The sequence below is a fragment of the Tenebrio molitor genome, chromosome 2 (genome assembly GCF_963966145.1).
Source record: "Tenebrio molitor chromosome 2, icTenMoli1.1, whole genome shotgun sequence".
NCBI classification, from domain to species: domain Eukaryota; kingdom Metazoa; phylum Arthropoda; class Insecta; order Coleoptera; family Tenebrionidae; genus Tenebrio; species Tenebrio molitor.
The window spans coordinates 1,797,064-1,820,110 of record NC_091047.1 but is presented as its reverse complement, the minus strand read 5'-3'; the positions used below and the strand labels follow the sequence as shown (position 1 = coordinate 1,820,110).

The 23,047-nt window shown below is 47.7% G+C and overlaps 6 protein-coding genes across 10 annotated transcripts; 3 read left to right on the top strand and 3 right to left on the bottom strand.

Moving 5' to 3' along the window:
* Positions 1-634: 634 nt before the first annotated feature.
* On the top strand, positions 635-3,927 carry Oda (Ornithine decarboxylase antizyme). Its single transcript, XM_069037217.1, is given in 4 exon segments — positions 635-861; positions 2,829-2,919; positions 2,921-3,121; positions 3,208-3,927. Coding segments are annotated over 4 exon segments (534 nt in total). The 5' UTR covers positions 635-763; the 3' UTR covers positions 3,352-3,927.
* Positions 3,928-4,103: 176 nt separating this feature from the next.
* LOC138122839 (acyl-CoA-binding domain-containing protein 5A) lies at positions 4,104-6,211 on the bottom strand. Of its 2 annotated transcripts, XM_069037211.1 has the most exons (4): positions 6,037-6,211; positions 5,686-5,982; positions 4,589-5,061; positions 4,104-4,540 (listed from the first exon to the last, which is right to left on the bottom strand). In XM_069037211.1, the coding sequence occupies exons 2-4, from the start codon at positions 5,744-5,746 to the stop codon at positions 4,238-4,240; spliced, it is 837 nt and encodes a 278-aa protein (XP_068893312.1). In that variant the 5' UTR covers positions 5,747-5,982; positions 6,037-6,211; the 3' UTR covers positions 4,104-4,237. The 2 variants fall into 2 exon arrangements, with proteins under 2 accessions (XP_068893312.1, XP_068893311.1); XM_069037210.1 differs by lacking the exon at positions 6,037-6,211 and having other exon boundaries at positions 4,104-4,552; positions 5,686-5,849.
* Positions 6,087-9,041, bottom strand: YME1L (ATP-dependent zinc metalloprotease YME1L). Its single transcript, XM_069037179.1, has 8 exons — positions 8,876-9,041; positions 8,054-8,817; positions 7,814-7,998; positions 7,634-7,762; positions 7,349-7,578; positions 7,012-7,172; positions 6,610-6,959; positions 6,087-6,561 (listed from the first exon to the last, which is right to left on the bottom strand). Exons 1-8 carry the CDS (start codon positions 8,900-8,902, stop codon positions 6,233-6,235), a joined length of 2,175 nt encoding a protein of 724 aa, XP_068893280.1. The 5' UTR covers positions 8,903-9,041; the 3' UTR covers positions 6,087-6,232.
* Positions 9,042-9,244: 203 nt separating this feature from the next.
* Prp39 (pre-mRNA processing factor 39) lies at positions 9,245-13,677 on the top strand. 3 transcript variants are annotated; one of them, XM_069037173.1, is made up of 10 exons: positions 9,245-9,406; positions 9,481-9,974; positions 10,024-10,431; positions 10,701-10,826; positions 11,411-11,685; positions 11,744-12,023; positions 12,216-12,380; positions 12,435-13,105; positions 13,212-13,288; positions 13,346-13,677. In XM_069037173.1, exons 1-10 carry the CDS (start codon positions 9,370-9,372, stop codon positions 13,465-13,467), a joined length of 2,655 nt encoding a protein of 884 aa, XP_068893274.1. In that variant the 5' UTR covers positions 9,245-9,369; the 3' UTR covers positions 13,468-13,677. The 3 variants fall into 3 exon arrangements, with proteins under 3 accessions (XP_068893274.1, XP_068893272.1, XP_068893271.1); XM_069037171.1 differs by having other exon boundaries at positions 10,027-10,431; positions 13,212-13,677; XM_069037170.1 differs by having other exon boundaries at positions 13,212-13,677.
* Positions 13,663-19,397, bottom strand: Gcn2 (eukaryotic translation initiation factor 2 alpha kinase Gcn2). Its single transcript, XM_069037164.1, has 17 exons — positions 19,180-19,397; positions 18,710-19,135; positions 18,523-18,662; positions 18,248-18,342; positions 17,809-18,195; positions 17,550-17,760; positions 17,253-17,502; positions 16,955-17,203; positions 16,770-16,900; positions 16,455-16,714; positions 15,712-16,403; positions 15,190-15,660; positions 14,913-15,143; positions 14,510-14,860; positions 14,299-14,462; positions 13,872-14,255; positions 13,663-13,819 (listed from the first exon to the last, which is right to left on the bottom strand). Exons 1-17 carry the CDS (start codon positions 19,234-19,236, stop codon positions 13,693-13,695), a joined length of 4,626 nt encoding a protein of 1,541 aa, XP_068893265.1. The 5' UTR covers positions 19,237-19,397; the 3' UTR covers positions 13,663-13,692.
* A 50-nt stretch (positions 19,398-19,447) lies between these two features.
* On the top strand, positions 19,448-22,918 carry Rox8 (TIA1 cytotoxic granule associated RNA binding protein Rox8). Of its 2 annotated transcripts, XM_069037204.1 has the most exons (3): positions 19,448-19,587; positions 19,647-20,412; positions 21,808-22,918. In XM_069037204.1, the coding sequence occupies exons 2-3, from the start codon at positions 19,828-19,830 to the stop codon at positions 22,318-22,320; spliced, it is 1,098 nt and encodes a 365-aa protein (XP_068893305.1). In that variant the 5' UTR covers positions 19,448-19,587; positions 19,647-19,827; the 3' UTR covers positions 22,321-22,918. The 2 variants fall into 2 exon arrangements, with proteins under 2 accessions (XP_068893305.1, XP_068893304.1); XM_069037203.1 differs by lacking the exon at positions 19,448-19,587 and having other exon boundaries at positions 19,632-20,412.
* Positions 22,919-23,047: the final 129 nt, after the last annotated feature.

Below are 23,047 nucleotides of genomic sequence, written 5' to 3'. Positions count from 1 at the left end.
TTATTTTACTTTTTACAACGTTTCCAGTAATTCATTCTTTAACCTCTGCAGAGATAACGTTATCTCTGACCTCTGTTACCTCATGTGTTGTATCACTTGTATCTTCAATGACCTGATCTTGCGTGATCAGTTGATCACTGTGTGAACTGGTACCTATCGATCCTGGATCTTCGCTAAGCTCCTCTTCTGTTCATCTGCTGAGATTTTTCTAGTCCGCTAGCTAGATCATTGAATTCTCTGGTCGTTGAGGGAAAGCTGAAAATAAAAGGGAATTCGACGGTGTTGCTAAAGTGGTGTCGGGATGTCAGCGATTGTAAAAAATTAAGAACATCGATAGCCAAGATGCCAAGAGCAACATTTATTTAGTGAAAATAATTTGCAATCTGGTAAATCGCCAGCGTGGTATGCAACCAGCTAGGCACCCAGCCCATCAGTTCTAATAGCCAATTTACTCATGATTTTTGTGAATTTCCACGTTGTTACTTATTGCGATTTTGGTTTCGAGCTTTATTTGCGTAAAGTTGTTCCGTTGCATATTTTATTCAGCAATTATTTCAAGATAACTGTTTAGTTTTTTGGACCGATGAGAGTTCGACAAAACGCCGGCGCACGCATCGATGATGTCACTGTCTGTCATCTGTCAAAATTGACTTATCTGATATCTGTGAAAGTAATGTAATCGTGTGCAACAAAAATCGCCATTATCAATCTGAATACGAGATCCAGCGGTTGAGTGTTTTGATTCGTTTTTTTCGTTTTAATTATGTTTATAAGTGCCATAGAGGCAGTGAGTTTAGAATCGAGTACAGACGGTAACAGTAACAGTGACGAAGCCATGCCAGCAATACTAAATAGTAATTCGTAAGTATTGGGGGCCCACTGTGTGACCGCGGGGCGCCGTCAGTCGCCGTCGTCCTGGAACACGGTGGGGGCTCGTGGTGCGCCCCTCACCGTTGTTTACATTCGGCCGGAATACGCCAAAACAAATCCTTATCAGTGTCTTATTTATAGAATGTTCTCGACGGAGCAAGGGCAACAACAAAAGTAAACAGTTAAATTGTTGCAGCCTACTCGACCGATCGACGTAAACTCCGCAACCGGGCAAGTGTACTTTCGGCATTCGAGTCGTCCAGTCCACGGCACCACTTGTCTGGTCGCTTGCTTTAAAGAACCACCGTTTTGACCCAGTATTTTTCCATCGTTGATACCGTAGCCGCTTAATTCGCCTCGCTATTAGATCAATTACGCCGCCACGCGACCTCCTTTGTTTTGGCCGATTCCCGCCGCCTCGACCGCAAAATCCCACCGTTTTATCCCAACTGCGTATTATTTTGTTGGCGATTTTGCCAGGATTCGATTTAAAACGGGATAAAAATATTTTCGGGACGTTTAATAGTTCCGCTTTTCCTGGTCTTGCGGTCAGTTGACAATCGCTTGTCCAACTGTCAAGATGGATTATTTGCAATGCAGCGAAACGGCCTCCCCTGACGCGTAAGTCGCGCTTTTTCTTGACACATTTAGCGCTTAATTTCCGGCCGATGCGTGCGAAGCTTCGTCGAACATGTAAATTTTTGTCTACGACGTTCACCAATCAGGTGTGGAATTGACGCTTCTTCATGCTAATTTGGGGCCCCGGGCGAGAAGATCACACCGAGTGACCTTCACAAGAAGTGTCAAGTACGTCGGTGACATTTCAAGAGAGTGGAGGTTGCAGAAAACGACACGCAATAAGGAAGACGACCGGAAACTAAACGCTGTTGTTCGAGGCGAATAGGGGGCGTTGCTGTGGCGAATTTTCGAGAACAATCGCGACCGAGAAAAGCGAAAAATGGACGATTTGGCCTGATGTTATCGCCGGATAGATAAAGCAGCGTCAAATGATATTTGATAAGATTAGTTCAGGATAGAGTTGGTTGATGTTTGTGTAGATTTTGTGACTAATTTTTATTGTGTAGCGTTCCAATGATGTTAAACTGGGAAAAGCAGTGTCGACTCGTGTCATTTTTAGATAAGAGACACACAATTAAAATGTACAGTCGCGAGCAATAAATTCTGGTCGTCAAGGTCATTCTTTGACACAATTGAAAGTGCTCGAATGTGAAACGGGCATAACCTCTAATAAATTCTATTTGTCTTGTCAAGATCTTGTCATCTTTTTGGAAGTCCCAACTGGGTTGCCACCCTAGCTTCTCGCACATCCGTCTCTACCCGCAAAATTATTTTTACTCTGTTAAATACGATATTGGGGGCATAAGTTTGCCCTAATTAAGCAGCCAAAATTTTTAATTTTGTGACTAGCGGGAAATTTCAAAATGACCTTGACTAAGATTTAGTGCTCGCGACTGTACATTAAGTATTGCTAGAATATATTATACAGTGTGTCGGAAATTTTACTTTATTTAGAAGACAGTAATGCGGATCTTGTGAGCGACACACTCAGTGTAGCAACGTTGAAAAATAAATGCAGCGACGTAGAAGTTTCACGTCTCGTCCTGTACTTGAGAAGCGTTTACCAGTTTATTTATCTTGTGGAGACTTTGGTTAACAAACAAAAGTGAAAGTCGACAGAGATAACAACGTGGCGGATTATTCTGAATATGTTTCTTTTGAATTGAAACATGGTGGCATTTCCTGCGAAACCGGAGGTTGACCAGAACGAACTCGGACATTTTTTTATCCTTATCGTGCAAATCCGAGACTGGCCGTGTTTTACTTTACCTGTTTCTTTGACCGCCCCCCTCTCCCGAGCGTTATCGGCAGCGAAGACAAAAACTATCGCGGACAGTTCTGTCGTCTTTTCCAGTTCCTGATTCGATTTCGTGTTGCAGAGCGATGATGAGTAGTAAACGTTCAGCGTGCAGCGCCAGCGAGGCCGATTGCTACAACATGTCTCTGGGCGCCGGGCCTCTGTGGTGGTCCTGATGCCCCTGGGGAGACCAGGGGCGCGTCGCCGTTGCGACTGACTTTCCGCACTGCCCGACAGCCCTGGGACGCCGTCCTGCGGGGACGGACCCTCTACATAGCGCTGCCGCCGCACGTGCTTCCGGAGGGGTCCCGTGAGGCGTTCGTCGCTCTGCTGGAAGCGGCCGAAGAGCAACTCAAGTGCCAGCATGTCGTCGTCGTAAGTGTTTGTTGTCGTCATTCGTCCGACCAAATATTGACAGGCGGCGATAAGCGATCCTCTAATCTTGTTCTTTCTTCGTGCAGGTATTCGAGAGCGGGCGCGCAGACCGCGCCATGCTCGTGAGGACGTTCATGTTCCTGGGATTTGCGGTCCTCTCGCCCACTTCTCCGCTGGTGCCGCCGTCACTCTCCTCCGGGTACGTCTGCATGTTGTACAACATCGAGTGATCCACCCCCAGAGAAGCCTCGGGCCTCTCAGGTTTATCCACGTCACCAAGTTAATGTTTAAATGCATGAATTTCGTTCTTATCGTTAGGGTAGGTAGGTTAGGTAGAGAGTAAGACAATTCTTTCATTTTTTTAATTACATTTAGGAAGTACAGGTTAGGAGGGGTCGTTCGAACGTCGCCGCCTCCGGTCGGACACGTTCGAACGATCGTCTTAATCGTGAAACGACGTTTTAGTGTACTTTTAGATGTATTCGACACGTGGATAAACATGAAAGGTGAAGTTTAGATTGACAGCTGTATCGGTAGTGCGGAAATATTATTGCCCCAATTAATACAAAAAATCAAAAAAAAAAAAATCACAAAAAACTCAAAAACCAAAAAAAAAACTATATCAAGTCACAATAACGAATTTAGTTTTTTAGCGTTAAGTATTTGTTTTAGGATATTTTTATCTTTATTCCTTCTTTTAACTATTAAGTAAGTCCGTTTCTCTTTTGCTATTTGCATTCATTCCTCTTCAGTTTCAATTTTATTGTGAGTACGTAATTACTTGTCTTAAATATAAATTTACTTTACATGTGTCTTTTATTCTCCTCTAACCTAATCCACACTCCGGGCAGTCGTTTCCGGGGAAAAACTGAATTTTTGGAACACTCTGTAACTAGAAACGTCACTCGTTCGTCCAATCAGATTCGAGGTTTTGGGCGCGAACTTTCAAATAATTTTGCGCCGATTTCGGCAAAAAAACAACTGAGCTAGACTCTGTATTTCCAAACCATATAAAAGTCTACACTTTACACAACATGACAACAAAAAAATAACAAAATACAAATAAAGGCCAATTACTCTGTTTTGAAACGTAACGAATTGTCAACACCGACCACTTTACTTCCTGTTGTAAAAATACCTATTCATGATGAAGGTGGCCAGAAACGGCCATGCTATAATGAAGGCGACGACTTCTAAGGACATCGCCGGAAATCGATGCTTCCTGACTGCGACATTCGACCTCTCTAACGTGTGTATTTTGTTGGTGAGCCTCTCGACGTCAGCCTTGAGACTCTGCACAGCCCTGGAGACCTCCTGGGAGACGTCGACGCCGCCCTGCGGTTTCGTCCTGGAGCGCGAGACGTGCTCCCGCGGGATGTACCCGTTCGCCTCGCCGTAGTTCCTCTTGGATTCTGGAAACTGAGTCGACAACTAGACCGACTAACGGCGCGTTTCCCGCGGCCCTACCTCGATGGTGTCTATGTACTCGTCGTCGCTGTGGTCGGACTCGTCCTGCGCGGAGCTGGGCGTCGACACCGGCGAGGCCTCCCTGCTGGAAAGTATGCTCCGGATGGGCGAGGCCTCTCTCGACGCCAGCGGCGAGTTGGGCTGCGAGCGCACCTTCTCCAGCACGTCGCCCGCCACCAGCTCCAGGTCCTCCAGCAGCATGTTGACGCACTCGAGCTCGTTCGTGGGGGCCTCCAGGAAGTTGGCCACTTTGTCCGAGTAGCTCATCGTCTCGACGATCGTGTGCAGCTCGTCGACGTACTTGGCCATCGCCGCCGACTTGCTCATCTCGCCCAGGCCCTTCCACGCGTCGTACTTGGCCCGGCCGACGACGTCGTAGAAGGCGGGGCGGCGCCCCGTGTTCGGCCCCTGCGTGGCTTGCTTGTAGTAGGCGTAGAACCTGAGCATCAGGTCGTTGCTGGGCTGATATGAACCTGCAACCCACCCGCGCCTTCGTCAGAGCGAAACGGCCCCGGCACAGAATTCGACGTCCCCCGGACTCCCATCGACGCCGCGAAATGAATGAGACCGATGCCGAATCCGAATGGTTTGAATTATCGGCGCGCTTTGAATAACGGCATGGACGAGGTCAGTGGGCCACAACCGTAATACTACATGAGACATTTTACTTTCACTCAATTAGTTATATCATTTGGATCGCTACTGAAACTGAAATTGGTCTCAGCTCGGCTGTTTTCAAAACAATCGTCGAATAATGGGAACCGAAAGTGAACATCCTTGAACTCTGTTCCTTATTGCAAAACAATCCAAAGTGAAGAGTTTGATATCAAGTTTTTTGACGTAATCACACAATGACAAGTAACAAATAAGCATGCATATTCCACCGTCACTTGAAATGATCAGCAAAACTAATTACAATAAATATCACAAACATTTCTAATTAGGCGTCCTTGACGCAGAACAAACCGATAACCTCCTGGTATTTTCCACACCACCTTGTTCGACTTTACGTGGTCCGAGTGCGAAGGACGAGCGATAGAAAACCGATTTTGTCGATAAGGGGGCCCCGTAGCGCTCAATAACAAACAGATAATTACCATTTTTGGGTAAGCTTCGAATCACATTAACAGCTGCATTAAACTTTTCTTCGGTAGTCATAATTCTTAGTCTCACTTAGGTTTCTAATCTTAAAAACAATTTATCACAATATTATTGACATTTCACCCAGCCACAAAAACAGACTGACAATGACAAGTGACATCGCATTGACGTTTTCTCGCGGCGCCCTCTGGTGCGCGATAACTAATTACCGTGGGCGGAGCCGCGTCACACCGCAGTCCACGTGATGACGTTTCCGCCCGTTTACGCTGGAACAATAAAACAAGGGGGCTCAACTGTAAAATATTTTATTGTTGTATTATATTACAATAAATTTATTACATACTTACTTAAAAATCTGTTTTATTGGACGACCACGCACGAAATTAAGTAATCCGAGGCCTGCTTACGCTTTATTATACGCAAATATGTACAAAACTGAGCTAACTAGCGAACAAACCCGATTTCAACTGAGCGTAGTACTGTTATTAACGATAAAAAAAGTATAAAGTCCCTAACATTGCGGAAAATTTATTTATAAATCGTCTACGATTTCTCTACGTGGGGCCCTTTCTCTGTCATTATGGCTTTGATGTCTTCCGCGTCCAGCGTTTCGTACTTCATCAGCGCCTCCGCTAGGGCCTTGTGCTCCTTGGCGTGCGCCTTCAGTATGTGCTTGGCCCTGTCGTAGCTTTCCGACAGGATCCTCCTGATCTCGTTGTCTACCAACTCGTTGGTGGAAGGTCCGAGACTGTCGCCCTGGAACGGCTTGGAGCTCTCCGTCATGGTCCTCAGCCCGATCTTCTCCGACATGCCCCAGTCCTTGACCATGTGCGTCGCGATCGAAGTCGCCTGTTTCAGATCCGAACTAGCCCCTGCGACCGAATACGTAATGACTGACCCTCGAACTGTCTCGATCTCACCTGAGGTGATCTTTTCGTTCCCGAATATGAGCTCTTCGGCCGCCCGACCTCCCATCATCACGTCCATCGTGGCCAAGAGCTGAGACTTGGTCACGTGGTAGCGTTCTTTTTCGGGAATGTAGGCGGTGTGGCCGAGGCTGGGGCCCCGCGGTATTATCGTGACTTTGTGCAACGGGTGACTGTCCCGTGTGTAGAAAGCGACGACAGCGTGGCCCCCCTCGTGGTAGGCCGTGATCAGGTTGGCCTCCTCATCGGGAATCCGGGACTTGCGCTCCGGACCCATCAAGACTTTGTCGCGGGCCGATTCCAGGTACTTCATGCTGACGCAGTCGGCGCCGTCTATTGCGGCCCTGAATAAAAAAAATCGTTTTCGATTTGGCCGAAAATAATGCAATCACGTACTTGAGAGCCGCTTGATTGACCATGTTTTCCAGGTCGGCGCCGGTGAAGCCGGTGGTGCCCCGCGCCAACAACTCCAAGTCGACCTCCTTGGCAAGTACTTTACCTAAATAGAGCCCCAAGATTTCTTTCCTTCCGGTGTAATCCGGCGTCGGCACCGTAACCTTAAACACCGCCACAAATCAACAAACTACACCAACATAGAGTGCTGTGAGCGAGTGACTTATGTCAAATCACACCTGTCAATAATTGTCAACGTTATTTTTGAGGCGACATAATCAGTAAAATTGAGCAATAAAGTTAAATTCAGCGCGTCCACGTGTATTTTTTCAGCATTCACCTCCACGTCAAATCTTCCAGGCCTTAGCAGAGCTTGATCCAAGTCGTCCCGACGATTCGTCGCCCCCAAAACTATGACCCCCTCGTTCTGATGGAAACCATCCATTTCGCTGAGAAGCTGATTGATGGTTTGATTGGCGTACGGATGCAAGACGCTGTTGGTACGTTTGGCTCCCACGGAATCGATCTCATCGATGAAAATGACGCAGGGGGCTTTCTCCTTGGCGGATTCTGCAAACAGAAATTTTCAATCTCGCACGGGGAGGTTTGTCGGTTTTGCGCTCACTGAATAAATCGCGGACCCGGCGGGCCCCCTGTCCTACTAAAATTTCGTCGAATTCTGGACCAGCTGCGTGAAAGAAAGGTACCCCCGCCTCCCCGGCGACAGCCCGAGCCAACAGAGTCTTTCCGGTACCTGAAATAAAACGTTTTAATTATTTCGAAACACGACGTAAAAAATTGTGACCTGGTGGCCCCACCAAGAGAACGCCTTTAGGCAATTTTCCTCCGAGATTTGAAAACTTGTCGGGATTTTTCAGAAACTCGACAACGTCTTTCAGTTCTTGCTTGGCCTCGTCCGCCCCCTTCACGTCGTCAAAGGTCACGTGTATCTCTTCAGGGTCAACTTCGACTTGATTACCTAATTGAATTCTGCCGATTCAAATGTTAATATATCTTTTGGAAGTTCATCAAAAAAATATTTTACCTAAAAATGGAGCCAGTCGTGCTGACCATCAAACTAATAACTATGGCGAGGAAAATAACTATGGTCAAGACCTGTTGGAAAACTTTGAAGTATCTAGCGGCTTTGCCGGTCCGCCCCCCTGGGCTGTTCGCCAAGAGGTAGCCCTCGGCGAAGGCCACTTTGATTCTTTGTTTTTCCGCGTCTGACATAGTGTTTCCCTCGGTTGTGAGAAGCTGCTTCATTTTTTCGTTCCCCAAAGACATGTCTCTGGCCAATTTCGCGTCCAAATTCTCCGTCGACGTCAGACCCAACGCGTGCTTGATGCGCGCCCCCAGCCCCGGATTCCGTTGCATTTCCGCCTTGACGCTCCTGTCAGTCTTGAAGCCCCTCACCTGGATGTCGAACGTGAAGGCGTTCTCGTGTCTCAAGCCATACACCAGTTTCTGGTAGAAGTTCTGGGGGATGTAGATGTTCTTCTTGTTCCGCACGATCAGCGTGGGGACGGCGTTTTTGATGTCGTTCTCCGAAAATCCGTGTTTGTTCTCGAAAAAACTGTCCTGCGACACGTACGACACTTTGAAGTTGTTGAGGAAACTGTTTTCTGTCAGCTGTTTGGGGTTCAAGTGTTTGCTGAATGAAAAGTCGCAGTTCTTCAAAGCTTCCAGGAAACTGTCCTTGCACATGATTTGCGATTGTTGTTCTTTGTGTCGGAGGGCCTTTTTGTTCAAGTAAGCATTCTGGCGGGGCGTTATTATAGCAGAGATCTGCGAGAGGGTGACGATTGCCTGGAACGACTGAACGTTGCACAAACGCCCCGACGGACGCGGCGATCGCGGCGCTTACCTGATTTTGGTTTTGGAGTGAAAACATTCTGTTTTACATGAAGTGATTTGTAATGTTACATAAAAAAACAACGACGAATTTGATCCAATTTATATAAAAATACACATATAACCTTTCTGACACTTACAGCTGATTCCACTACGCAGTGCTACCACCACACTTTCGCCAATCCCGCAAGTCACTACATCTACCCGCCGATTTTAAAATAAAATCAATTCTGTCCAATCTACAACATTAAGTTACGTTCTTGGTGCCCAAAATTATGTTTTAAAACACAAATATCGGACATTCGAAAATGTGTAAATTATTTTTTGGCAAACGAACAATAAACCTACTCGCAAGTAATGACAGTTGTCGTGTTAACGAGGAGACCTGTATTATCGACACAGTATTTCGTCGGCATTGTAATTTATGTGTGTGAGAAGTTAATTTGCGTCGATTAAAACACGAAGTTTATTTAATTTCTGGTTGGTGAAGCGTTCATTTTGCCAAAAATGGACAGCGGAGACGATTCAGTCAATAACGAAAACGGTAAGTGTTGTTGTTTTGGTAGGAAATGCGATAGCGTCGTGCGCCTAGAAACACCGATGTTTGTGCAATTCCAGTGAGAAGGACACGATCCGGTAAAATAGTAAGGACACCGGCGGTCAAAGCTCCGGCGAAGAAGACGCGGAAAAAGGTAGTCCTGATGGAAGTAGAAGTGTCTGAAGAAGAAGAAGACGCCCAACAAAACAACGTACAGAAAGACGAAAGACCAGAAGAATCTGAAGAAAACAACGTTCCTGCAAGTGAAGAAAACCACGAGAGTCAGCAGGCCGAAGAAATGGAAGTTGTGGAAGAAATAATAGAGGAAACCACGCTAGAAGAAGACGAGGTCGCCTTGAGTGAATTAATCAACAAAGACATGGATCAAATGGAAGAAAACGAAAAACTGGTAGACGACGCGATGGACGCTGAGTTTGCGGAACCTCTCGCCGAACCAACAGAAAGTGTGGTAGATGAAGTAGAAGAAGCGCTCGACGACGTCATGAACGAGCAGAAGAACGGAGTGGACGTCGCTAGCGACACCGAGCCTGAAAAAGAAGAAGAAAAGCAACTGGTAAATATGAAGCACGAATCACGCGAGTATTTTTGATTTGACAATTTAGCAGAGCGGCGAGCCAGACGCCGAGAATATATCGGAAGACGAGCTACCCACAGTGCAAGCTGTCAAAGTACCTGAGACCGAGGAGGTGTCCGACGAGGAGCTCCCCGGTCCGAAGCGCGCCGAATTACCTGCGGACACAGAAGTCGTGTCAGAGGATGAGCTCCCGACCGTCAAGAAGGAAGCCACCAAGCGGAAACTCGCGGAAGGAGACTACGACCCGGGATCGCCGACATCCGAGGGCGAAGCACCCGCCAAGAAGGCGTCGATCGAGAGCACCTCAGTCAAAGAGGAAGAAAAGAATGTCAAGCCGAAAAAGCTTCCAGAGCTGGACAAGTACTGGAAGGCGGTCAACGACGATCCGACCGATTTCACTGGTTGGACGTATCTCTTGCAGTACGTGGATCAAGAGGTATACATCTTAGGCTAGACTATCCTGTTAGAGGGCGCTACGAGCGCTATGTTCCAAATTTGCAATTTTCACAGCGTAACCGCTTACACTTTCGTGTGAGAGGGCGCTGCGAGCGCTGCTTTACTAGTTTGCGATGTTCACAATGTAACAACTTAGGTTTTCTTGTTAGAGGGCGCTGCGAGCGTTGCGTTATGAGTTTGCGACTTTGACAACGTAACAACTTAGATTAACCGTGTTAGAGGGTGCTGTCACGAGTTTGGGATTTTCAGAACGACATGGAGGCCGCTCGCGAAGCGTACGACGCTTTCCTGTCCCACTATCCATACTGTTACGGTTACTGGAGAAAGTACGCCGACTACGAGAAGAGGAAAGGCAACAAGAAAAAGTGCGAGGAGGTACGTACATTTCTCTAGACATATCCCGTGCAATGCTTTATACACTCACATAATTATTTTGCAATCCCTACAGCTCGGCGTGGTGGCTGCTAATTATTACGATTGTAGTGAATACAAAATACGATATTGTAAATGTATATGTAGTCTGTTATTTATATGTTATTTAAGTTGTAATTGTGTTATCTTACAATACTTGATATACCTATATAGTGAAGTACGTTAAATTGTAAAAATCACCCCCAAAAGAGTCTCAGCAAGGTGAACAGCGAGGCTTGCATCGCTGGATATAGTTTCGCAATCCGAAAAATGTAAGAAAAACCAAAATAAATTCCACGTGATAGGTTTTATACAAATGAGATAACTAAAATACAATAATTCTCATTAATATAAGTAGACTTATTTTTTCCAGGTGTCAGATTTTTGTTTTTTTGTTTTGGTGTGTATTTATTTGCGCGTCCGGGGCACACACGAGCCAGGTAAACCGACACGAAAAAAGCGAGACCCAAAAAATGACCACCTGTGGCAAACAAATACACATCAAAAAGGGGTCCGAGTTTTATTTGTTCTAATTGACGATTGTAAAGGTATTCGAGAGAGGCTTGAAAGCGATTCCCCTGTCGGTCGACTTGTGGATCCACTACCTCACCTACGTGAAGACCTCCAAACCCGACGACGAGGAGTACATCAGGTCGCAGTTCGAGAGGGCCATCGCGGCGAGCGGGCTCGAGTTCCGGTCGGACAGGCTCTGGGACTCTTACATCAAGTGGGAAACGGAGGCGAAGAGGCTGCAGCACGTCACGTCGATCTACGACCGGCTCTTCACCACGCCGACCCAAGGCTACACCACGCACTTTGAAAAGTGAGTCGGTGGCGTCGTCGCACGCGAAACTCTAACTGACGGTGACGCTTTTGTGCAGCTTCCAAGAGCACATCTCGTCCAATCCGCCCAACAAAGTGGTGGAGGTCGACGAGTTCTTGGCGCTGCGCAAGGAGGTCAGGCACATGTTGAAACACGACAGCGCCAACGAGACCAAACCGGACAACTCGGACGTGCCCCCCGGCGAGGACGACTCGAGCAAGGTGATCAGTTCGGACGAAGAGACCAAAGCCATCAGGGAGAGGATAGTCTCGATAAGGAGGAAGATACATAAGAACACGGTGGCGGCGGTGACGGCGCGCTGGAACTTCGAAGAAGGGGTCAGTACAGTTTGCCGTGTTCTCGTGATCGCCACAAATAAAAATGATGATTCTTTGTCGATTGTTTTGCGGCGTACGCGAAGCAATCCCGATAGTAATGAGGACCTCGCAAGGGCCAACTGATTGTTTCGTGTTTCGACTGTCCACGGGTCTTCGTCAGGAGCGTGAGGATTCATTTTATCCGTTTTGCAGATCAAGAGGCCGTACTTCCACGTCAAGCCGCTGGAGAGGTGCCAGCTCAAGAACTGGCAGGAGTACCTCGACTACGAGATCGAGCAAGGCGACCAAGTCAGGATAGTTGTCCTGTTCGAGCGCTGTCTGATCGCGTGCGCCCTCTACGAAGAGTTCTGGTTGAAGGTGAGTCCCGAGTAGAATTAAAAAATACGTGGTCACGCACAAATCCCAATCCAGTTTGTCCACTACTTGGAGAACCTGAAGGACCCCGAGCTGCAACCGAAGATCCGGGACGTGTACGAGAGGGCGTGCACCATCCACCATTTGAAGAAACCTAGTCTGCACCTGCAATGGGCCATGTTCGAGGAGAGCGTCCAGAACTTCGGGCGCGCCGCCGAGATCCTGGTGAACCTGGAAAAGTCGGTCCCCAACGTCTTGCAGATAGCCTACAGAAGGATAAATCTGGAGAGGCGCAGGAACGACTACGAACGATGCGCACAACTGTACGAACACTACATCAACAATTCGAAAAACAAAATGATCTCGAGCAACATCGCCATAAAATATTCGAGGTTCACATTGAAAATCCTCGGGAACATGGAGAAGGCGTTGGAGGTGCTCAGAGGGGCCATCTCCAAGGACCCGAACAATCCGCGGCTCTACCTCCAGCTGATCGACCTGACGCTGCAGCAGAACGACGTCACGGAAACCGTCATAGTCGAGTTGATCGACTCGTTCCTGGATAAAGAGACAGCGGACGCGGACCAGAAGGTGCTGTTCGCCCAGAGAAAACTGGAGTATCTGGAGGACTTCGGCGCGGACATACAGTCGGTGCAGAAGGCGTACGAAGACTATCAGAAGTACATCAAGCAGAGCAAAGAGAGCGGCAAGAAGAAGGAATCCAAAAAGTGAGTAGTCGAAAGACGAGTCGGAGATTGATTCGCGCGAATGCCTGTGCGAGTCGATCCACGAGTCGGCTTTGGGTTGCGGCCATTACGAATGCGGTTTTTGCAGCGATGCCACGTCTGCGGGCAAAAAAGACAAAACATCGAATCAGCAAACGTCACAGTCGAGTTCGTATGGGACTTACGGTAATTATGGAAATTCGTCTGCACAAGGGTCATATCAATATTCAGGTTCTCAAGCAGGACAGTACAATTATTCGTACGGGCAGGGAGACCAATATCAGTACCAGGGTTGGCAGTATCCGCAGGGAGGCTATAGCGGGTACAACCAGTGGGGTTCGTACGGAGGGGGTTACAGCTATTAGTTGTTTTAATTATTATTCGATAGACTTCCACTTTTTCTAGTTTTAGGGTATCTTCAATTTGTACACACTGACTTGTACTTTTTTTTACACCGTTTACCGTCGGTACCAACCTTTATTTTTTAATTCCATTTGAGTTCGTGCGTTATTGTGAATTGTAATCTTGATTGTACTATCTAAATGAATAAACAAAGTATATATATATAAAAAATAGTTTTATTTTCGTCGCTAAATCAACAACTTGTGGAACTGGGCCTGGACGTTGTACAGCACCACCGTCGGGTCGTTGTTTTTACACTTTACCTCGTATATTTTATCACAGACGTAGTTCAAATCTCTCCTGTGGCGCTGCAGCCTGAAAACAATCATCATCAACAAACTCCCACCAAGAATCGAACGCGACCGACTTCTCCGCGATGACTCTGACAGACGCCTCGTACTGCTTCTCCGACTCCCACGACAGATGCGCCGCTATGGTGCTGATAACGACCGGCTCCAAGCTGAGCACCACCACCGACACCTCACCGTTCAACTTCTTGAACAAGCCGCTCAGATGTGACCTGACCGTAACCTCGCTGCGCCTCTTGGAGATGGCCGACGACTTGTCCATCAGGAACAACACCGTCACGTCCACTTCGTGACTCTGCTCGTTGCACCAGTTGGTCCTGCTGTCGGACTTGGAGAGGGCGGCGGCGGTCGAGACGGCCTCTTGCGCGCCCTCCTTGGCGCTCTTCACGATCCTCTGCACGTTCTCGACCAGCTCGCACATCATGAACGTCCTCTCCTGAAACCTGAACGCCGAATTCGCGCGGGCACAGCCGACGAGATACGAACCGCTCGCGTTCGCCGCCGCAGACGCGCACCATCGCGTGCTCGCCGTCCTTGAGCAGGACCACGTGCGTGACCTTGAGTTCGGCGCACTGCTCTTGGACCTCCTCGATGTTGGTGGCTTCGATGAGGGCGCACCGGATGCCGCTCGCCCACAAATCGACCAGGATCTGCAAGTTTTAGAGTGAGCGGGGGCGCGAGCGAAGGCGGCCGTCACCTTGGTCTTCTCTTTGATCAGCGGCTTCGAACCCAGAGTGCACACGGCTACGTCCAGGAACTCCATCTTGGCCAGGTCGTCGGGTTTCTCCCGCATCATGGCCTGGACCAGCTTGTCCAGAGACAGGGAGATCCCGACCGCCGACTGCGTCGGGACCTCCTTGCTCAGGGGGTTCGCCTCCTGGACTATCTTCCTGTAGGAGGCGATCATCGAGTCGTAGCGCCCTCCCGCGGCCAACACCTCCTTGTTGCCGTGTCTGTGCTTCTTCTTCAAGTCGCAGACGAACTGGCAGATCATGCCGGAGTACTGGCGTATGTTGTAGACCACACCTGGTGCGATCACCATATCGAACTGCAAAATCTCGATCGAGCAAACCACACCACCACCATCGTCCAAAACGTACCGAAATTCCGAAAGCTTCGGCGTTGTGCGTTATGGCCTTCAGTTCTTGCAAAGCCTTGGCCAACTGATTCGCTTCCGTCGTCTTTTTCCTGGTGATGCTGTGCAACTGGCTCGGAATCTTGCTCAACTTGAACTCCAAACTCAAAGTGTCAGTCAGCGTCGTAATGCTGTTGTCAGAAAGACCAAAACTGATCAGGTACGTCTTGAGATCGTTCCTCGACATGTTCCCGTCCTGCAACCGATCGTGTAAATTCTGCCGTCGAACTCGACGATTTCACCTTGAAGTCGGAGAACTTCTGGAGCACCTCCTGGTGCCTCTCCTTGATCCCCGAGTTCGTCAGGATCGCGCTCATCAAGTTCGTGTGGTTGAGCCGAATCGTCACTTGCTTGTTCTTCAGCCCCGGGAGTTCGTTGATGATCTCGTAGACGATGTACAAGATTTCGACGTCGAGCAGGCGACTAGTTCCCGCCGGGGTGACTATATCGAAGGCGCACTCGTACAGCTCCCGGGGCAAGAACCCGAAGACCTTCTTCTCGCGGTAGACGCGCTCGATGGAGTAGCGCCTCAACAGGGAGATCCCGTTCCACGCCACGTACCGGGCGAAGGGCACTCGGAGATCGTGCGGGAGCGAGACGATGCCCCCGAAGTGCGTCATCAACTTGACGCAAGACTCCACCCCCTCGTAGTAGTGGCTCTTGGGCATCAACAGAGGAGTCGACAGGTTCTGTCCTCCGTGTTGCTTGAAGATCTGCAAGCAAACTTCATGTTTCAAGTCTCACGACTCTGCCTCGTGAATCACCTTTATTATAATCTGCTTGGCGAAATCGTACACTTGGGGTTTATTTAAAGTGGGTCCTGAGGGATCCTTGTCGTAGGTGATGTCCTCCGGAAGGTTCAATTTCTGGTCGAAACACGACGCGATTATGTACTTGTAGCCTTTCAGCTGGGGGTCGCTCAAGGTGCGCTTCACCAGCGCCCTGAACTTCCCCTCTTCGACCATCAGCGACGGCAGATGCTCCGACTGGAGGAGCTGATGCGACGTCGGTCTCTTCGAACTGTCGTGATTCAACAGCCAATCGACCAACACGCGGTCGCTGGGATCGGTGAAGTCTTCCGGCACTTCGATCTCCTTCTTTCGCAGACCCGTCAAGATCGTGATCCTCTCCATCGCGGTAGGCAACGGCCTGTAACACATCTCGAAAAATATGATCCCCAGACTGTAGATGTCCACTTTTTCGTTGTAGTTGACTTTCGATCCGGTCGACACTTCGGGGGCGACGTACAAAGCGGTACCGATCAAGCCCGTTTTGCTCTCGTCCATCGCGTCTTCTCTGTGAGACTGCGAGGGCGTCGTCAACTCGTAGCGCTTGGTTTTGGTGTTGGTGGCCAGTCCGAAATCGCCGATCTTGACGCGATCCCTCGAGTCCAAAAAGATGTTGACAGGTTTCAAGTCCCTGTGGATCATGCCCTGCTGGTGGATGTGAGCCAGACCTGAAAGTAAGTTGGCAACACTTGTTTTGACAGATCGTCGATGCTTCAAACCTTCGATAATTTCCCTGAACAAGCGTAAAACGCGCTGTTTGTCTTTGTACACGCCGGCGTCGATCGCGTTCCTCAGCGTGTTCTTCTCGCACAACTCCATCTGGATGTACAGCACGTTTTCCACCTGGTTGTCGTCTTGCAAGGTGTCATCCTTGCGATCAGCGGGTCTGCTAGTCTGGGAAGACTCTTGATTGTCCTCCGTATCCGCAATCGAATCCCTCTCGAACTCGATTCCGTCCGAATCCGAATCTTCTTTAAATCTAAAAAGAAACAAGTCAAACCAACAACTAGAACAATTCGATCTGGACTGCTCACACTCCCCAACTGATTTCCTCGCCGCTTTCTTCATCTGAATCAGCATTGAACGATGCCGTCGACTTGCTGACACAAGTAACGATGCTTTTAGCCGAAAGGGCGAAATCTTCAATCCTATCGTTGACGGTGAACTGAAATGTCAATTTAAACTTTGTTGCCAACCACACCGACCCAAAATCACTAACCTCACCGAGACGCTTCACAACCGGCATCTTCTCTTTCCTAACAGGCGTTCCGCTTTCCGCATCACTGTCTTCTTCCTTGACAATAGTTGTCTCCTCGATCCACGAATTGTAGTACCGGACGATATTCTCGTGGTTAAGACTCGACAACAACTTCACCTCTCTGACGATCTTCTTGTTGAGATGTTTGTTTTTGGGGTTCAGTTTGATTCGTTTCACCGCGTAGCACCGCCCGTCCAGCTTGTTCCTCGCCTGGAAGTCACCCGTTTATTCAGGATATCAACAGTGTTACCGACTCTACTTTGACGACATCACCGAACGCCCCCTTGCCGATGGAGATGATCAGTTCAAACTCGTTGTCCATGCGCGACTGTCCGCTCTGTCGCAATTCCGCCAACCCACTCGGCGTCAATTCCGGCGAAAAATTGCGATCGGGAATGTTAACGTCGATCTGGTGCCTCGGCGACGACAAAGTCGCGATTTCGCAAAGAAATTGATGTTTGAGGAGTTGAGCCGCCGTCAGACGTCCCTTCTCTTGCGCCGCCACACACCTGCAAGGCTAATTTGCGGATTTTGTAAAGACGCCGTGCGTACAGACCTCGTCATGAAGTCGTACAGATCGTCGGGCAGAGACGTGGGAATGTCGATATTGTCGGCCCCTGTCACAGCAGTCCCTCTGAGGAGACCCAACAGGAAGACTCCAAACTTGTAAATGTCAGTCTTTTTGTTGCAGTTTGGAGGGTTGCTCGTCTGAGAGGAGATGTCGATCAGTCTGCGGTGAAAGCTGTAATTGCTCAACAAGATGGCGCCTAAAACGCAAATGAGTGTTTGCTTGAACTATGTCCTGTATAGCATACCTTTGTCATTTATGTAAACGCAACTCTCTCTGATGTCTTTGTGTACGACGTTGTTCCTGTGCAGATAGTCGAGGGCCGTGAGGACCCCCTTGGCCACATACCTGACGAATTCGATGCTCACGCTGAAATTCTCGTTAATAAAAGACGAACAACTCGGCCCGTTGACGAACTCTTTGAGCACGTAGAGTACAGTCTTGTCAGACTGTTGATCGCATTTGAAATTTAAATAGTGGGCCAGGTTTGGGTGGCTCAACCTCGTCACTTGATTAAACTCCTGCTCTAAACTGCACAATTGTTTCGAGTTTTTCAACGTCCATTCGGTCAAAAGCACGATCTCGCCAGTTTTCACGTCCATACCGATGAAGACGACGTGGTAGCTGCAGTGCCCTAAAATTCCAAAAATCGGACCAAATATCAAAATTTAAAACTACAGACTCACTCAAACATTGTCCTATTCTTATTTGTCGATTGCCGAAATATACGATCACGGTTTCTTTGTGCTCGCAAAGGGACTCGTCACTATTTTCGAAAGAGCTGAAACAAGTGGCGCCCTCTCGAGTACAACAAATTACAACAATTACAGTCACGAACGCGCGAGCTGGACGTTCATGGCTTTAGTTTGATCAAAGTATTTGGCCAAAAATGATTTTTATTAATCAACATTAAATTTAAATACTTTGTTTCAATATAGAGTCGCCCGCCAACCTCACTTACTTGTTTGAGATGGACTGCCGCCTGGTGTCGCTGTCATACTCATTTGACGTTTCAGAGTTGTATCTCTGCTCGCGCCTCCTCCGCGACTCCAACTTCAACATTTCCTGTCTTCTTTGAAACTCCTGCTGCATGATTTGCTTCTAAAACAACCATTTTACGGCAAATCCACGAAAATAATTCAAATTACCCTTCTATAGTCCTCCATCTGTTGCGCCTGTAACTCTTTCTCCTCTTGTTCTCTTTGCCTTTGCATCATCTCATCATAAAAACTCTTTGGGGCGGGTTTATTGTGACCATGCAAAAACTCCTGTACATATTGTGCCAACTGAAAAATCATCTCTTCACCTTTCAGTTCCTCAGCATTTTTTTCCAACTTGTTCTGCAACTCTTTGAGGGAATTATCTGAGAGACCTTTACTGTGCTCCAGTTTGATTTTGGGTACACTGTTGGGGTAAATTTCGTCACAAATAATACACAAGTCAACATAAACATATATTTCGTGGCAGCCTGAACTACCCTGTTGGGGGTTCAAAGATATTGACAAGTTCAAAGGAGTCCATTTGTTCCAAGCTGCCTTGCCTCTCAAATCCTTCAGATCTTCACCGTAAATTGCCTGAAATGGAAGATCAAGTGGGGAAGTCTCAAAGTGGGACTTGCCTTCAGGGCTTCCAGTTCGTTGTTTTGCCGTAACTCGGCCGACTCTTCTGAAGCCATAATGTCGACTGTCGATGAGCGTTCATAATTCGAACATGTGGTGTTATCTGGTCGTGTGTTTGCTTTTTAGAAAGCTTTTTCTTGTTCGATGGTGCGTCAGTTTTTGAAATTAGCTGAAGATAACCTAGAAACGTACGGTTTTTGCACAACCATAGACAAGCCGCGTCGGTAGATAGCGTTGACACGTTATCGATCAGTAGAATTTAGATTTGAGCAGTCGTGAAGGTCTGATACGGTTCGAAAGTGTGGCGAAATTTTTGCGGGTGCGAAAATGGAGAGCGTGGGGTTGAAAAAGATCGTCTGGGGGAGGATTTCGTGGTAGTTTTGCGTCGGTTGGGGTGTCAATCTGGGGTGAGTTATTCTGTGGATACTTTTAGGGATATTTGCGTCTTGACCGTTTTTAATGACAGCTGGAAGTGCAAAGAGGAAAAGTTGGCCAGTTTTTGTCACATCGAATTCGCTATCGTTTGATCGCGAAATTCCCGGATGGTGATCGTACGCCCTTAGGAAAGCAGCACCGCTTTATGTGCAATCGGATTGTATAAGTGTGGTGTAGTGAGAGCCCCGCCGTCAGCTAGTGCCGGCGTCACCATGTCGGACGAGAGCCATCCAAAAACTTTGTATGTAGGCAACCTAGATTCGACCGTGTCGGAGGACCTCCTCTGCACGCTGTTCTCCCAGATCGGCCCCGTCAAAGGGTGCAAGATCATCCGCGAGCCGGGCAACGATCCGTACGCGTTCGTCGAGTTCACCAACCACCAGTCGGCCTCGACGGCGCTGGCGGCGATGAACAAACGCGTGTTCCTCGACAAGGAAATGAAGGTCAACTGGGCCACCAGCCCCGGCAACCAGCCCAAGCAGGACACCTCCAACCACCACCACATATTCGTGGGCGACCTGTCGCCGGAGATCGAGACTGAAACCCTACGAGAGGCCTTCGCTCCCTTCGGGGAGATATCCAACTGCCGCATCGTGCGCGACCCCCAGACGCTCAAGTCCAAGGGGTACGCCTTCGTCTCGTTCGTCAAGAAGGCGGAGGCCGAGAACGCGATCCAGGCCATGAACGGACAGTGGTTGGGCTCCAGGTCCATCCGCACCAACTGGTCGACGAGGAAGCCGCCGCCGCCCAGGACGGAGAAGCCCTCGCAGCGCAGCAAGCAGCCCACCTTCGACGAGGTCAGTCACCCAAATCAAAACATAAACAACGTGTCGCCCCGTCCACCCCCCAAATTATAAACAAATTGACGTCAAAACACGCAGATTTATTCCCCCTTCACAGTTCCAGGACGTGCACAAGGAACAGGGGAGAGTCCTCCAAATTAATTGTTTTTGTTGCAAATATGACTTGCGCTTTTTGCGCACAGCGTGACCCATTCGCAACAGATTGAATTTTCGTCAAATTTTTATTGCGATTCGAGAACCAAAATAGAATCGTAATTTCCTTAACTGATTAAATGAATAAGGAATCAGAGTAGGTATTGTTACAATTTTTTTTCCTAAAGTTGTCGCCCTATTTTGGTGATAAATTTGATTTTCAGCGGGAAATACTCGTCAAGGAAACTTTCATGAAACAGTTCCGTGACCTTTTGACATCAATCTCCTGATTAAATTATTGGTTAGTTCAAAACACATATTCCGTCATCTTTCCGTTTGAAAAATGTATTCGTTCGAAAATAATATTCTATTTACGACTCGGCGGTGAAAAATCGGAATAACCCACAAGGACCGCATCTTGGGACAATTTACGATTTGGACTTTGACAGAATATTTTTTAGAAGATTCAGAGAATTGCCGAAACAGTGTTTGCGTTTTTGTTACGTCAAAGGGTGAATAATCCCGTAGTCCAACAAGATAACGCGCATACCAACGCGACGAATGTCAGAGGCATCCAGGGATGGTCCAGTAAATTGAGAAAACTTGGATAAAACACTTTTTTCTTTTCGTCAATTTTTATTTTTTCAGTTTTAAAATCATTTATTATTTGTTTCTCTCTTTTTTAACAACTGTTCCGGTCAGTGTCAATTTACTAAATTAGAACGTCAGACTTGAGACCAAATCTGTTATTTTATGTAATTTTGATTTATTTATTTATTTTCGACACTCGTACATAATCTAACAACACACACACAGTGGTTATTCAAAGCGCTGTTGAGATAAACTTTATCTCAATATCGATAACCGGGAAGCGCACAATGGCCGACTGGCTCACCAAATCTAACATCCCTAGGAATTTTTTGGTTTAAAGAAAAACGTCAAAATTATGGAAATACAAAGATACAAAGGAATTTGGCAAATATCTGACGTAACCTTGGAAAATTCGATAACAGATTTCTAGTAAAGGTTAGCTCATTGTGGAGCGGTTAATGGAAACACTCAACTTCTTTGGCAACCGGAATTACTTTGTTCACGTATCAAGGACATTCCGGTCTTTATTTCCGATAAAACGATTATTTTACTTTTGTATATTTTTAACGCAACTAAAAACAAAGAGCCTTTTGTGTCGTATCAAAGGATGTCTTTTTTTCTCATAATTTTGAACGGAGCACTTTTAAAGCGTCGTGTTTCCCGCAGGTCTACAACCAAAGCTCTCCGACCAACTGCACGGTGTACTGCGGCGGCTTCACCAACGGCCTGACCGAGGAGCTGATGCAGAAGACGTTCGCGCAGTTCGGAGTCATCCAGGACATCCGAGTCTTCAAGGACAAAGGCTACGCCTTCATCAAATTCGCAACCAAAGAGTCGGCGACGCACGCCATCGAGACGGTCCACAACACCGAGATAAACGGCCACATGGTGAAGTGCTTCTGGGGCAAGGAGAACGGCGGGATGGGGGCCGATCCGGGGGCGATGACGTCGGGAGCGGCGGTGGCGCCCGGGACTCAGGCGCAACCCTACCCGTACGGCTACGGAGGCTACTGGTACCAGGGCTACGGGGGATACATGCAGGGGTACCCGTACCAACAGTACCAGTACCAGCAGCAGTACTGCATGATGCCGCAGCAAGGACAGTGGACCGCTCAACCCGGACAACAGCCGAACGTGCCGGTGATGTACAGCACGGTACAGAAGTACCCCTCTCAGTGAAAACAAAAGACTATAGGGAAAATATAATATTAAAAAAAAAATACAAACTGAACGTGCAGTGACTCTTCTGGCGACTTTTAACTGTTAAGGGACTATTGAAATTACATATGAAAATGTAGTTCGTTGTCATCAACGCACTTTGGCTTCGACGAGGATGGTGTGCGCAGCGCCCGTTGTCATAGATTATTTTCATACATATTTTTGTATAATTGCGTTTCTATACATGACTCTTCTTTTGTATATAGCTGAGGGCCGGTTGATTTCAAAGTGCGATTGATGCTTAAACCGATTATGATGCGTGATACAAATTATTTGTCTTTTTCGAGTGATTGTTGTAGTTTGAATGGAGGACCGTGTCGTGGGACTGTCTCCGGATGCCGATCGAGACATCTAAACAGTTACTGTAGATGATTATGTATAATTAGGTTAGACAAACACATTGTAACCATTAATATATCACGTTTATCTGAGCAAATGAAGTTTACGAGGATGCGCATGATTGTCTTTCCAACAGAATAAGACAGAATTTTATAACAAAAAAAATAATAAAATAATAATGTATATGCTAGTTGTTAATAAAAACTTCAGGTCTGGGAAACTCCCCTCTTTCAATTCCGGAGCCCCTCCGGAGTCTCGCTGGCATTTTTGTCGAACGAAGATCTAGTGGTGTCGTGTCAGATCTGTCAATAATGACATCTATCGTCCTAAATTGGAAGGTGGAAAGTGA

Coding starts and splice junctions, on each gene's coding strand:
- Prp39 (XM_069037170.1), top strand. CDS start 9,370: ATGGACAGCGGAGACGATTCAGTCAATAACGAAAACG. Junction 9,975..10,023: donor AAGAAGAAGAAAAGCAACTG/GTAAATATGAAG, acceptor TTGACAATTTAG/CAGAGCGGCGAGCCAGACGC. Junction 10,827..11,410: donor ACAAGAAAAAGTGCGAGGAG/GTACGTACATTT, acceptor ACGATTGTAAAG/GTATTCGAGAGAGGCTTGAA.
- LOC138122839 (XM_069037210.1), bottom strand. CDS start 5,746: ATGACTACCGAAGAAAAGTTTAATGCAGCTGTTAATGTGATTCGAAGC. Junction 5,062..5,685: donor TCGAAGCTTACCCAAAAATG/GTAATTATCTGT, acceptor GGTGGGTTGCAG/GTTCATATCAGCCCAGCAAC. Junction 4,553..4,588: donor AGTACATAGACACCATCGAG/GTAGGGCCGCGG, acceptor TAGTCGGTCTAG/TTGTCGACTCAGTTTCCAGA.
- Gcn2 (XM_069037164.1), bottom strand. CDS start 19,236: ATGGCTTCAGAAGAGTCGGCCGAGTTACGGCAAAACAACGAACTGGAA. Junction 14,861..14,912: donor CCGAAGCTTTCGGAATTTCG/GTACGTTTTGGA, acceptor GAGATTTTGCAG/TTCGATATGGTGATCGCACC. Junction 14,256..14,298: donor TGCGGCGGCGAACGCGAGCG/GTTCGTATCTCG, acceptor TTCGGCGTTCAG/GTTTCAGGAGAGGACGTTCA.
- YME1L (XM_069037179.1), bottom strand. CDS start 8,902: ATGTTTTCACTCCAAAACCAAAATCAG. Junction 8,818..8,875: donor CACTCCAAAACCAAAATCAG/GTAAGCGCCGCG, acceptor CAGTCGTTCCAG/GCAATCGTCACCCTCTCGCA. Junction 7,173..7,348: donor CTGGAAGATTTGACGTGGAG/GTGAATGCTGAA, acceptor GCGGTGTTTAAG/GTTACGGTGCCGACGCCGGA.
- Rox8 (XM_069037204.1), top strand. CDS start 19,828: ATGTCGGACGAGAGCCATCCAAAAACTTTGTATGTAGGCAACCTAGAT. Junction 20,413..21,807: donor AGCAGCCCACCTTCGACGAG/GTCAGTCACCCA, acceptor TGTTTCCCGCAG/GTCTACAACCAAAGCTCTCC.